A 13,880-nucleotide genomic window follows, 5' to 3' on the forward strand; every position below is an offset into this window, starting at 1 on the left:
CGAGAAAACTCTTCATTGGCACTCAACGCATGGCTAGTTAGCACGACTAATCTCGTCGGTGGCACTCAATGTGTTAATGTTACAAAGCATTAGACCGTAACGTTAGCTGCCAACAAACTTGTTACTAGTTGTACTAGTATTTATTTATAAGTACAATTGTCATGGTGCCGTTTCATCCAATATGGTCTATTTTCTTTCACTTTTTGAATACTGCTGCACGGATCTTCTTTGATCAACTTTAAAATATAGTCTACACAGCAGTGTTTCTCAACTGGTGGGTCGCGATCCACTTTGAGTGGGTCGCGGATGTGTGTAAAAAAATATATATATATATATATTTGCACTACCTATCTTTGTGAAAGTGGCTTCTCAGCTCTGGTCCAGCTGAAGACAAAGCAGAGGAACAGATTGGACATTGAGCATGACCTCAGAGTTGCTTTGTCTACCATCACCCCAGACTTTGATACTCTTGTCAGGAGCAAACAACATCCCCAGTTATCCCATTAGTTCCCTGTGATGTTAAGCTAAGAAGTCTGCTAAGAAGGATAATTATTTATTATTATTATTATTTGATTGCATTGTTTTTAGCCCTAGTTGCACTTTTGTTGCAACCCCAGTTATCCCATTAGTTCCCCCAAACTTACTGTAGGTATGTTATGTTATGCTAAGAAGTCTGCTAAGAAGCTATATTATTATTTATTATTATTTTATTTCATTGGGTTTTTAGCCCTAGCTGCACTTTTGTTGCAACCCCAGTTATCCCATTAGTTCCCCCACACTTAGGTTTGTTATGTTAAGCTAAGAAATCTGCTAAGAAGCATATATTATTTATTATTTTATTTCATTGGGTTTTCAGCCCTAGTTGTACTTTTGTTGCACTTTTTTGTGTTTATTTCATGTTTTTAACAGTGCATGAAAGATTGTGTATTAGGCCTACTGCAAAAAATTAAATTGAAATAAATCATAGTGGTTCAAAAATGTGGGTCGCGACTTAACACTTTCAGTGCCAATGACGAGATATCACGTTTGTTCATGCCGACCGTTCAGTGCCAACGACGATAGATCTCGTTTCATATTTCATCAATCTTGCCTCACGTTAGTGCTGCAAACTCTCTCTGAGCTCCATTGGGAAAATACCGCCCCCTATCGTCTCTCCCTGTGGTACTGCACCCCTTTGGAATGGATTGAATGAAACGCATGGGGGAAAATTAATCCTGCTTCCTCATTTTACTTCTCAGACAAGTCACCCGAGACGATCGGATTCATTGCCGAGGCCCAGAACAGCGTGGAATACATATTTCCAGTACCCAGCGTTGGATCAATAAATGGATCGATATTTGGAATGGCGATCAGGAATTGGAATAATCTTTTTGGAGAACATCTGATCTGAGGTAAGGAATCTATTTTACCAGTCTTAGGATAATCAGAGCTTTTTTCACAGAGATATCAACATGTGCCCTATGTGTGTGTGTGTGTGTGCGTGCTGATCAGGAAATGAGATAATCGATTTTTCAGCCCGCTTCTATAGCGTGCATAAGTACACATATACTATCGATAATCTAGCATTTATTTGAAAACGATTCATAAATAGGCCGAAAACACGTTGTGTATTCCAGAATATTCCAGTAAAGGGCGTTTATCACAGAATGTTCCTGAAACATTCAAAATGGTATAAAACGGAAATGAACCGATTAAAAAACAATCCGTTTCGACAATGTTGACTGCAAACAAGTCATTGATAAACGACGGCCAGATTAGACACATAGCGATAATTTAAGATGTAGTTGCGTTCGCAAATATGAGAGCGCTATCATTGAAGTGGGTGGTGGCACTCAAGCACTAAATCGTGCGCCCCCTGCTGGCACTGAAAGTGTTAATGACTAAGGAAAATGTTGGGTCCCGAGGCTAGACCAGTTGAGAACCACTCTACAGTATGTATATTTATATATGAGAGTGACAGTGTAGTAATAATCCATGACAGTATAGTATACCTTCATAATTCGGTATAACTACCAAACCTATCTGCGATGCGTTGCATTGTGGGTAGACCTGGAGGAACAGATGATGTCACAGACAGGGGTAGACGGTCTTTAATACCACGGCCGAGTAGCATGTTGATGTCTTACATACAGAAGCTTTCTTTTTTAAATCAATTTCAATTCAGAAATCTGATTTCCTTCAAATTAGAAATTTGAAAAGTTTTCGCTATAAAAACAATCTCATAATATCATGAAGTCTATGAAGAAATGAGAATTCTTAATCATTCCAAGGGGAATTCCTGTACATTTGTTGCATTTAGCAAATACAGCTTTTATGATGGTGCATTGTTGTTTCAATTCACATTTTGAGTTGATTGAAATGATGTAGCCCCAGATGTGGTATGTAGTGTTGTGTGTACAGTTTGAATGGTTGCGTAAGGAGCCTGTCGTCAGCATGCAGTGCAGTAGAAAGTCATAATAAAAGGCGATCATTAAAGCGACTGTAGGCGCCGACTCAACAGAGCAGGTGCTTCAGGCCTACTTAAGACAACTCTGATTTCTGATTAGAAAATATGATTAAATCAACCATTAAAATACTAAATAATAAGCCCCAAACAAAATATAAATTTCAAGGACACCACCGGGAGAAAATAAGACTGTTATCGGTGAGACTGTTTAAGAGAGTACTTACTAGATACACACACCAAGCCATTTCTCTTAACATCATTGTTGAACCTTTATATCCATTTTTGTTATTAGGTTACGATGCTAGCGTTGTCAATTCTGAAGTACTTTTCTTTCACTGCTCTCTCAGCAGACAGTAAATGGTATAAATAAACAATAATGCTAACAGGCTTTAAGACAGACCAGTAGCAATGCTGGCTTGTTGATTTGAACCCACGCGTACCACCCGGAGGGGGCGTGTGTATCTATACAGTAGAGGGCTGTCACTTTAACAACAAATATAATTCGAAATTCGTTGCAGAATTGCAGACAAATTCTAATTTCAGTAAAAAAAATATATATATATATATATATATAAAAAAATAACTAAACCTAAAAAAAGTCTAAGCTATTTTCAAAGTGTTGGCTACTTTTTTAATATATTTTTTATTACTATTATTATTATAATATATTAGGGGTGTAACGATGCATCGATCAATCGAAATGCATCGATTCTAATGTGTTCGATTCGATGCATCGATTTGAATATGTTAGAATCGATTATAATTTAAAAATAATAATAAATGTATTTTTTTTTGTGTATTGTTTTTATTAACCTATAGTCCATTCATGCTGAGTGAATCAGTTCCCCCAGCCACATTTGTGTATACATTTCTTTTGGGGGAATTAACTGATAGAAAATTAATCGAAAATTAACTAATCGAATCGAATCGTGGTCAAATGAAGAGATTTCATGATGCATTGAATCGTTGCCTGAAGAATCGTAATCGAATCGAATCGTTGTGAGGTGGAATCGTTACACCCCTATAATATATATATATCATTTTTTTTTTTCAAATTCTAATTTCTCCCTTCATGTTCGAATCTCGTGTTTTTATGTCAATTCTAAATTAAATTCTAAATTCGAAAATAATGTGACAGCCCTAATACAGTAGCATGTGTACCAGCCGGATGGGGCGTGTGCAGTACCAGTTGGCCGTATCCTTTAACCCTTTCACTGCCACACTACAGAAGGTTAACCCTTTACTATCACACTACCAACTACGGTAGTGTGATAGTAAAGGGTTAACCTTCTGTAGTGTGGCAGTGAAAGGGTTAACCTGCTGTCGTGTGGCAGTGAAAGGGTTAACCTTCTGCATATTGTCGCAGTGAAAGGGTTAAGCACAAGTTGAATAATCAGAACAGAATAGGAATCGATGGTTTCCCCCCAGAGAAGTCCCAGGTGAGTGTCACAGTAACACCCTTTGGTTGGGATGGATTCATCCGGCTGAAGCACTGGCCTCCAGGAGGAGACATTCAACAGCACCTCCTAAAAGCACCAAAAGAGAGCATTGTGGGTCCTTTAAAGACCTTTAACCCCTTCAGTTGTGTAAACAGATTCACAAGCAAGGTTGGCTATAAAGATGTAGAAATATTCAATGGTTTGTGTGTGTGTGTGTGTGTGTGTGTGTGTGTGTCAAGCTAATGATGCCTCTTAAGGTTTGTTGTGGAGTGTTCATGATAAACATTCCCATAGACCACCCTGTCCATTATGTACCATACATCTCCATTACACACAAACACAGCAATGCCTCGTTTCTTTTGCAATCATGGAATTGTGTACAGGAGGACGGACGCACACCATCTCTTCTCTTTGGTGGATATTATGGACTGGCCTTAACCAGACTTCCACGGAAGAAGACAGACACACAAAGAATCTGGTGAGTTTCTTCGGCGTTCGCTGACAGAAAGGGTCCTTCGACTGTCTGGAGCACCCGTTTTATTAGACCAATCACATAAGAGTTCTCTCTGTCGTGTGTCCCTCCCCCACCCCTCCTCTCTGTGACTCGACAGGTTTGAGTGACGTATATGCAAAACCAATCAAATCGCTACGCTCAACTTAGAGCTCATATACCCACGGGGTCCGAGGGGAGCTCAGAGTCCAGCTGGCCAGACCGACAGGTGGCCTCCGCAGCTTTTAGCTAGAGAGCTCGGCGAGATGCTTATTGATCACCGTTGGTCCTTTCTCACCCCCAGTGATCTTTTCCTATCTGTAGACCAACAAGATGATCTTCTCCCACTGACAGCCGTGTCCATCACCACGGTGGTGACCTCTGACCCTCCGGGGGGGGGGGCTCCGCCGGAGAAGCAGGCGTGTCACCCCGCTACCTGGACGGCGTGTCGGGGATCAGTCTCTTGAACCAGCGGCTGACGGCCACGTCGACCCTCATCACCATGGCGACGCCGACCAGGACGAACACGCTGCTGACCAGGAAGCCGGAGGCCTCGAACATCAACCTGCAGAGAGAGAGAGAGAGACACAGGGGATCAGTGAGAGAGAGGAGAGAGAGAGAGAGAGAGAGAGAGAGAGAGAGGAGAGAGACACAGGGGCTCAGTGAGAGAGAGGAGAGAGAGAGAGAGAGGAGAGAGGACCAGTGAGAGAGAGAGAGAGAGAGAGAGAGAGGAGAGAGACACAGGGGCTCAGTGAGAGAGAGGAGAGAGAGAGAGAGAGAGGAGAGAGGACCAGTGAGAGAGAGAGAGGAGAGAGAGAGGGGAGAGACACAGGGGCTCAGTGAGAGAGAGAGAGGAGAGAGAGAGGACCGGTGAGAGAGAGGACCAGTGAGAGAGAGAGAGGAGAGAGAGAGGACCGGTGAGAGAGAGGACCAGTGAGAGAGAGAGAGGAGAGAGAGAGGACCGGTGAGAGAGAGGACCAGTGAGAGAGAGGAGAGAGAGGACCAGTGAGAGAGAGGAGAGAGAGAGAGAGAGAGAGAGAGGAGAGAGGAGAGAGACACAGGGGATCAGTGAGAGAGAGGACCAGTGAGAGAGAGAGGAGAGAGAGAGACACAGGGGATCAGTGAGAGAGAGGACCAGTGAGAGAGAGAGAGAGGAGAGAGAGAGGAGAGAGACACAGGGGATCAGTGAGAGAGAGGACCAGTGAGAGAGAGGAGAGAGAGAGACACAGGGGCTCAGTGAGAGAGAGAGGAGAGAGAGAGAGAGACAGGGGATCAGTGAGAGAGAGGACCAGTGAGAGAGAGGAGAGAGAGACACAGGGGCTCAGTGAGAGAGAGAGGAGAGAGAGACACAGGGGATCAGTGAGAGAGACACAGGGGCTCAGTGAGAGAGAAGAGAGAGAGACACAGGGGCTCAGTGAGAGAGAGGAGAGAGAGAGACACAGGGGATCAGTGAGAGAGAGGACCAGTGAGAGAGAGAGAGAGAGAGAGAGAGAGAGAGAGAGAGAGAGAGAGAGAGAGTGAGAGAGAGGACCAGTGAGAGAGAGAGAGGATCGGTGAGAGAGAGAGAGGACCAGTGAGAGAGAGGACCAGTGAGAGAGAGGAGAGAGAGAGGACCAGTGAGAGAGAGACACAGGGGATCAGTGAGAGAGAGGACCAGTGAGAGAGAGGGAGAGGAGAGAGAGAGGACCAGTGAGAGAGGATCGGTGAGAGAGAGAGAGGAGAGAGACACAGGGGCTCAGTGAGAGAGAGGAGCAGTGAGAGAGAGAGGAGAGAGACACAGGGGCTCAGTGAGAGAGAGGAGCAGTGAGAGAGACACAGGGGCTCAGTGAGAGAGAGGAGCAGTGAGAGAGAGGACCAGTGAGAGAGAGAGAGAGAGAGGACCAGTGGGAGAGAGAGAGAGGACCAGAGAGAGAGAGAGAGAGAGAGAGAGAGAGAGAGAGAGAGAGAGAGGACCAGTGAGAGAGAGGAGAGAGGATCGGTGAGAGAGAGAGAGGAGAGAGAGGACCAGTGAGAGAGAGAGAGGACCAGTGAGAGAGAGAGAGAGAGAGATTCTCCACACCCAATGGAAAACACCAAATAATGCATGCAGAGCAGAACTAGGAAGATACCACTAATCATCAAAATTCAAAAAAGAGCATTTAAATTCCACAATCACCTAAAAGAAAGTGACCCAGACACACTCCACAACAGATGGTTCTGGGACTCTGCTCACAAACACAAGCAGAGCCACCAGACAGAAACCACACTGGACTAAATCAAATTATTAAGAAAACAAAAAGAAAATGATCTGACACATTGGAAAGAATCAACCCAAAACCAGAGCAAATTGAAATGCTATTTGGCCCTAAACAGAGAGTACACAGTGGCAGAATACCTGAGCACTGTGACTGACCCAAAACTAAGAAGATCCTTGACTAGGTACAGACTCAGCGAGCACAGCCTAGCCATTGAGAAAGGCCGCCATAGGCAGACCTGGCTCCCAAGAGAAGACAGACTGTGCACCCACTGCACACAAGATGAGGTGGAAACCGAGCTCCACTTCTTAACAACCTGCCCACTATACCAAGACATCAGAGACATATACTTCCCAGCGTTTCCGTTAGCCGGTAATTACCGGTATTTGTCCGGCAAAATCTCCTGAAGTCCGACATATTTAATTTCTCCGGTCTTAATGTCCGGTGAAAATAATTCCCTGAGTCTAAGCACAATTTGATTATTTGAATTGTATTAAAATAGGCTAAAATTAAATAGCCTATGCGATGAACGAAACGATCATTACATTTGTTTCCTCGTTGCTTCTAATAATGACAACGACGTTGTCAGCGAGAGCTTTAAAAACGTAGGTCTCGGTTCGCTTCATCGGACCAAACGCGAACCAAATATAGGAAGTGATTATTATTACCACTGCTCGCAGCACTCACTGCAAAACAAGCACACTGCATCTAATCTCTCTATCTATCTATCTATCTATCTATCTATCTATCTATCTATCTATCTCTCTCTCTCTCTCTATGTCTGTGCATCTTGGGAAGAAGGAAGAAAAAACGCGGCTTATTATTATTACCGAGGCGCGCGGCTTATTATATTATTAAAACGGCTACTTGTGGGCACTCATAAAAACACCGTGGTCTACAAGTTGTTTAGCGAGAGGATGGTGGTAGGTAATGTGCTTCAATAGAACAATGGATCAATGCCATGTCAAAACTCGGCTCCGCTGATCTGGGCTCCGCAGTACACACACAGACACACACACACGCGCGCGCGCACACACAGGATCGCAGCCACACACACATTTCCACTGTCCAATAGACAAGCGCCCTTTTCGACCGCGTGACATTGAGGTGGAGAGAGTAGTCACGCAAACCACGATAATGTTGCAGTCTCTCTGCTTTCTCAGTTCTTCGCTTGATATAATTAATACAAATGTCCAATATAACGGAATTCGTTAGCTCATAAAAATGTGATTATAACAGACTGCTGTTCAGTGTCGGACCGACTGCCACATACGCGGTCTATTTTATTTCAAGTCAGCAGCAGCACGGAGACGGAGTATCGAGGGACTTATTTTATTTGGAATATATTAATGACTGTATACGCAAAAGTAGCCTAGTTTTAAGTAATAATATTATAAATCTACATGCCTTGAGGATGACATGAGCCTGCCTATCAATTGTTTTAAAGCTCAATAAACTATGACCGGAATTAATCTCATTTGTCCGGTAGTTGAAATCTTGCAGGTCACGGAGACCGGCAACAATTTTTTCTAACGGAAACCCTGATACTTCCCACAAATTGCAAACACCCAAAAGAGACTTTGAAAACATGGACAATAACTCAAAACTCCCATACCTACTGGGAGAAATACAAGAATGTGCAAACACAGCAGCAAGATTTGTGAGCTGCTGTGACAAGAAAAGGACATCCAGCGGAATACAACCACCATAAAGACTGTACAAGAAATTCCTTCCGTAATGTACTGATTTCTTTTGATTTCTCTGTTTGATTGTTGTTTGGCTTTGGCAATGTAAACGTATGTTTCCCATGTCAATAAAGCCCATTTGAATTTAATTGAAATTGAGAGAGAGAGAGGAGAGAGGAGAGAGAGGACGTCATCTGGTAGGGCTTTTATTTATTATACTTTTTTTGATGACTTTACATCATTACATTGCAATCCAGAGACTGATTGCAATCCCTACCAGCTCTACCAGTCCTAACAGTTCTAACAGAGACAGTATCTTCTCTAGAGTTTTACTGGCAGCAGAGAGAAGCATTAGACACTTACTTGGGTGCAAAAACCTTCCACACCATCAGATGTCTCCTGAGGATAGCAGCCGCACAGACCGTGGCCAGGACCTGAGGAGAGAGCAGAGAGGAGAGAGGACTGAGGACCTGAGGAGAGGAGGAGAGGACTGAGGAGAGAGCAGAGAGGAGAGAGGACTGAGGAGAGGACTGAGGAGAGAGCAGAGAGGAAAGAGGACTGAGGAGAGGACTGAGGAGAGAGCAGAGAGGAGAGAGGACTGAGGAGAGGACTGAGGAGAGAGCAGAGAGGAGAGAGGACTGAGGAGAGGACTGAGGAGAGAGCAGAGAGGACTGAGGACCTGAGGAGAGAGGAGAGAGGACTGAGGACCTGAGGAGAGGAGGAGAGAGGACTGAGGACCTGAGGAGAGGAGGAGAGAGGACTGAGGAGAGAGCAGAGAGGAGAGAGGACTGAGGACCTGAGGAGAGGAGGAGAGAGGAGAGAGGACCTGAGGAGAGAGGACTGAGGACCTGAGGAGAGGAGGACCTGAGGAGAGGAGGAAAGGAGAGAGGACTGAGGACCTGAGGAGAGGAGGAGAGAGGAGAGAGGACCTGAGGAGAGAGGAGAGGACTGAGGAGAGAGGAGAGAGCAGAGAGGAGAGAGCAAAGAAGAGAGAGCAGAGAGGAGAGAGCAGAGGACTGAGGAGAGAGGAGAGAGGAGAGATCAGAGAGGAGAGAGCAGAGAGCAGAGGACTGAGGAGAGAGCAGAGAGGAGAGAGCAGAGAGCAGAGAGCAGAGAGGACTGAGGACCTGAGGAGAGGAGAGAGGAGAGAGGACCTGAGGAGAGAGGAGAGAGGACTGAGGAGAGAGGAGAGATGACTGAGGAGAGAGGAGAGAGGAGAGAGGACTGAGGACCTGAGGAGAGAGGAGAGAGGACCTGAGGAGAGAGGAGAGAGGACTGAGGAGAGAGGAGAGAGGACTGAGGAGAGAGGAGAGAGGACCTGAGGAGAGAGGAGAGAGGACCTGAGGAGAGAGCAGAGAGGAGAGAGGACCTGAGGAGAGGAGGAGAGGACCTGAGGAGAGAGGAGAGGAGGAGAGGAGGAGAGAGGAGAGAGGAGAGGACCTGAGGAGAGAGGAGAGGACCTGAGGAGAGGAGAGAGGAGAGAGGACTGAGGACCTGAGGAGAGAGGAGAGAGGACTGAGGAGAGAGGACTGAGGACTGAGGAGAGAGGAGAGAGGACTGAGGAGAGGACTGAGGAGAGAGGAGAGAGGACCTGAGGAGAGAGGAGAGAGGACTGAGGAGAGAGGACTGAGGAGAGAGGAGAGAGGACTGAGGAGAGAGGACTGAGGAGAGAGGAGAGAACAGAGAGGAGAGAGGAGAGAGGAGAGAGGACTGAGGAGAGAGGAGAGAGGAGATAGGAGAGAGGAGAGAACAGAGAGGACTGAGGAGAGAGGAGAGAGGAGAGAGGAGAGAACAGAGAGGACTGAGGAGAGAGGAGAGAGGAGAGAACAGAGAGGACTGAGGAGAGAGGAGAGAGGAGAGAGGACTGAGGAGAGAGGACTGAGGAGAGAGGAGAGAGGACTGAGGAGATAGGAGAGAGCAGAGAGGAGAGAGGAGAGAGGAGAGAGGACTGAGGAGAGAGGAGAGAGGAGAGAGGAGAGAGGACTGAGGAGAGAGGAGAGAGGAGAGAGGAGAGGAGGAGGAGAGAGCAGAGAGGAGAGAGGAGAGAGGACTGAGGAGAGAGGAGAGAGGACTGAGGAGAGAGGACTGAGGAGAGAGGAGAGAGGAGAGAGGACTGAGGAGAGAGGAGAGAGGACTGAGGAGAGAGGACTGAGGAGAGAGGAGAGAGGACTGAGGACTGAGGAGAGAGGAGAGAGGAGAGAGGACTGAGGAGAGAGGACTGAGGAGAGAGGAGAGAGGAGAGAGGAGAGAGGAGAGAGGACTGAGGAGAGAGGAGAGAGGACTGATGAGAGAGGAGAGAGGAGAGAGGAGAGAGGACTGAGGAGAGAGGAGAGAGGAGAGAGGAGAGAGGACTGAGGAGAGAGCAGAGAGGAGAGAGGACTGAGGAGAGAGGAGAGAGGAGAGAACAGAGAGGACTGAGGAGAGAGAACTGAGGAGAGAGGAGAGAGGACCTGAGGAGAGAGCAGAGGACTGCGGAGAGAGGAGAGAGGAGAGAGGACTGAGGAGAGAGGAGAGAGGACCTGAAGAGAGAGGAGAGGGCAGAGAGGAGAGAGGAGAGAGGAGAGAGGAGAGAGGAGAGAGGAGAGAGGAGAGAGGAGAGGAGAACAGAGAGGACTGAGGAGAGAGGAGAGAGGACTGAGGAGAGAGGACCTGAGGAGAGAGCTAACAGTTTGGAACATCTGACCTTCAAGTGTAGAATTAAATAATCATTAAATATGTCCGGGCGGCTGATTGGCGCAGTGGGCAAGGCGCTCGCCACTAATGCAGGAGACGCTGGGTTCGAGCCCAGCTCTCTGCGTTGCTACCGGCTGGCCGGTCGTTCATACTAACACAATTGGCAAGTGTTAGAGGGTGGGAAAGCCGGTGGGTGGGGATTGGACGTTGTGGACAGCGACTCCTACAGGTCGGTTGGGTGACGCCTGTACAGCAGAAACAGGAAGCCTCCCACGCGTTACTCCTCGCCACAGAGATCAAGCTGCTGCGGTGAAAAGATGCGACGGCTGCCTCCTCGTGTACCGGAGGGGACACGGGATGCAAGGCTTCCGTCCTCACTACAGCCGACCAGTGGGAGGCATAGTCTAGCAACGTTCAAGACAGGGGAGGGAAGAATTGGATAATACGAAATTGGGATGGGAGAAAAATAGAAAATGGGGAGAAAAAGTGGATAATTCTTTTTTTATATGTACAAATAACACGTACTCCTAATAATAATAATAATAATAATAATAATAATAATAATAATAATAATAATAATAATAATAAAACATTCATACTGACATACAATAGATTCAAGTCATACTTATGGATTCGAGTGTAGTTTGCCTTAGAAAAATGTTTGCTCTGCATTCCCCAGCACTGCCTTCAGGTCATCATATAACATACCGGTACGTATCTTATACCATGATCTGGGTGAATACTCTTTTCTGATTGGCCAACAGGTGTGCGTTAAAACCGCCTTATACTACATCATTATTAGAATGGAATTTTGGAACCTATGGAACCCGTTGTAGTGACTGGCTGGTCCATTCGGCGCCAGACCCGAGATATCTCGGGTTAACTCGCCATGCGCTGGGCGCCAAACCCGAGAAATCTCGGGTTTAAATCGTTATTTATTTTATTAGCTATATCCATTAATTTTTCATCCATCCAGCCTGATGTTATCATTGGGAATGGGTCTGAGCTCGCAAAAGGGCAAATACCGCTGCCTACGCCTCCCGGCCGGTATTGCGCATCATTGGAATCCCTCTGGCTGGGGCTGTGCATCGATCTAAGAAGTCCGGTCCAGGTTTTCCTTCTCGGGCAAGAGTAACATTTATCACACATGGACTGGGGACACTCGGAGCAGCGTGGATTATGTGTTTTGGACATATCACGTTGGATCAATAAACACGATCAATATTTGGAATGGTGATCAGGAATTGGATTAATCTTGTGATTAATCAGATGTGAGGTAAGGACTCTATGTTACCAATCTTGGGTTGATCAGATGTTTATTTCACCGCCATCGGAGCGCGTGTGTGTGTGTCTGCGGTTCGCACTGACCAAAGTACGGAGAAGCGATTTTTCAGACCCCGCTTCTATTTGTGCATGATGACACATAATATCGATAGATTCGATAATCCAACGTTTATTTGAAAACTATTCATAAATCAAGCGACAAATGGCACGATTTCTAAGGAAATACATTGAAGCTCGATTTGCTGGAGTTTATTGAGATTAGACAGAACGCTCTAGAAATATATTCATATTCACCACGGTATAAAACGGAAATGTATGTGTGAAAAAATTATCTGTTTCATGCATGTTGACTGGAAGCAACTCACTGACAATCAACGTGTTAATTAGATCCATAGCTATAATATTTCATATATTTTAAGCACTCGCAAGTAAAGCTATCCCTACATTGGATAAAGCACATCAGGCTGCTAAACGAACAACGAACAATAATCGCTAAACGAACAATAATCACTATGCAACAACCATCAAATGCACACAGCACACACACCCACACGCACACACTCACTCAAACAAACAACACACTGCAGCACCCACTCTCCACACTTTAGATCACACAAACACACTTACACTTTATATTTATTGATAAAGGATTTGCACTACAACTCGTACACCTACTGTGAATTGTACCTAAACTGCACCTCGTCCATTTATGCCTTGCACTATATAGTATTGTATATTAGTACACTGCACAGTATTGTATATTGTATGGTAACTACGTCTACGAACATTGTACATATGTCTAAACTGAACACTGTGACCTCTTTTTTTACTTCTAATCTTTACTATGTTTTTATTTCATACTTATCTTGTCATGCACAGTCTCTGGAGCGCAACAGTAAGAAGCATTTTGTACAAAAGTATTCTGTACCTCTGTATGACAACTATTAAAGAAACTTGAAACTGGCGCTGACGTGCCATCAGCGCCCTCTGCTGTTGGCCCCCAATGAGTTAAGGTCCCCTGAGTTTTCTCTGAACAGGGTAAATGTGCATTTTGCTACGATGCCCCTCTGGCTCATGGAATGAACTCCAACGGTCCTTAAAGCTTGAGATTCTCCCCTCTGTTGCAGAGTTTAAAACCTTGATCTCCAACCTTTGTTGATCGAGATGTATGTGTTTTAATTGATTTGTTATCCTTACTTTTGCCTCGCCTTGTTGATTGTATGTGCCGTGTGATTTTATATGCCTTTTTCTTTGCTTAACTCTGTATACGCTCAACGTGATGTAAATGTGGGAAACCTCAGTTGCCTTTAAAGTTTAAATAAATTGGGGCGGCTACGTGGCGTAGTGGGCAAGGCGCTCGCCACAAATGCGGAGACGCTGGGCTCGCCTGTTCGAGCCCAGCGCTCCACATTGCTTTCAGTTTAGCTGGTCGTTCATACTAATACACATTGGCCGTATTAAGGGGTGGGAAACTGATGGGTGGGGATCGGGCGTTGTGGACAGCGACTCCTACAGGTCGGTTGGTACGCCTGCGCAGTAGAATCAGGAAGTGTCGGGGGCAGCGTGAGCCTACCACGCGTTACTCCTCGCCACTGAGAGATCGAGCTGCGCAGGTGAAAAGATGCGACT

General features: G+C 45.7%; 1 protein-coding gene across 2 annotated transcripts in view; it reads right to left on the reverse strand.

Annotated features, from left to right (window-relative positions):
• Positions 1–2,082: 2,082 nt before the first annotated feature.
• pigo (phosphatidylinositol glycan anchor biosynthesis, class O) overlaps positions 2,083–13,880 on the reverse strand; it is a 61,533-nt gene continuing 49,735 nt past the window's right edge. The window contains exons 10-12 of one of the 2 annotated variants that reach the window (XR_014620280.1): positions 8,658–8,728; positions 3,764–4,940; positions 2,083–3,660 (exon numbers count right to left, since the gene is read on the reverse strand). Coding sequence is in view for 1 of the 2 variants with exons in the window: in XM_084325319.1 (XP_084181445.1) it covers positions 4,808–4,940; positions 8,658–8,728 (204 nt within the window). In the remaining variant the exon portion in view is untranslated. Of the gene's footprint in view, positions 3,661–3,742; positions 4,941–8,657; positions 8,729–13,880 lie in introns of those variants that run through there. The other variant, XM_084325319.1, reaches the window with a different exon arrangement.

This window comes from Notolepis coatsorum (genome assembly GCF_963971535.1).
Source record: "Notolepis coatsorum genome assembly, chromosome: 11".
NCBI lineage: Eukaryota > Metazoa > Chordata > Actinopteri > Aulopiformes > Paralepididae > Notolepis > Notolepis coatsorum.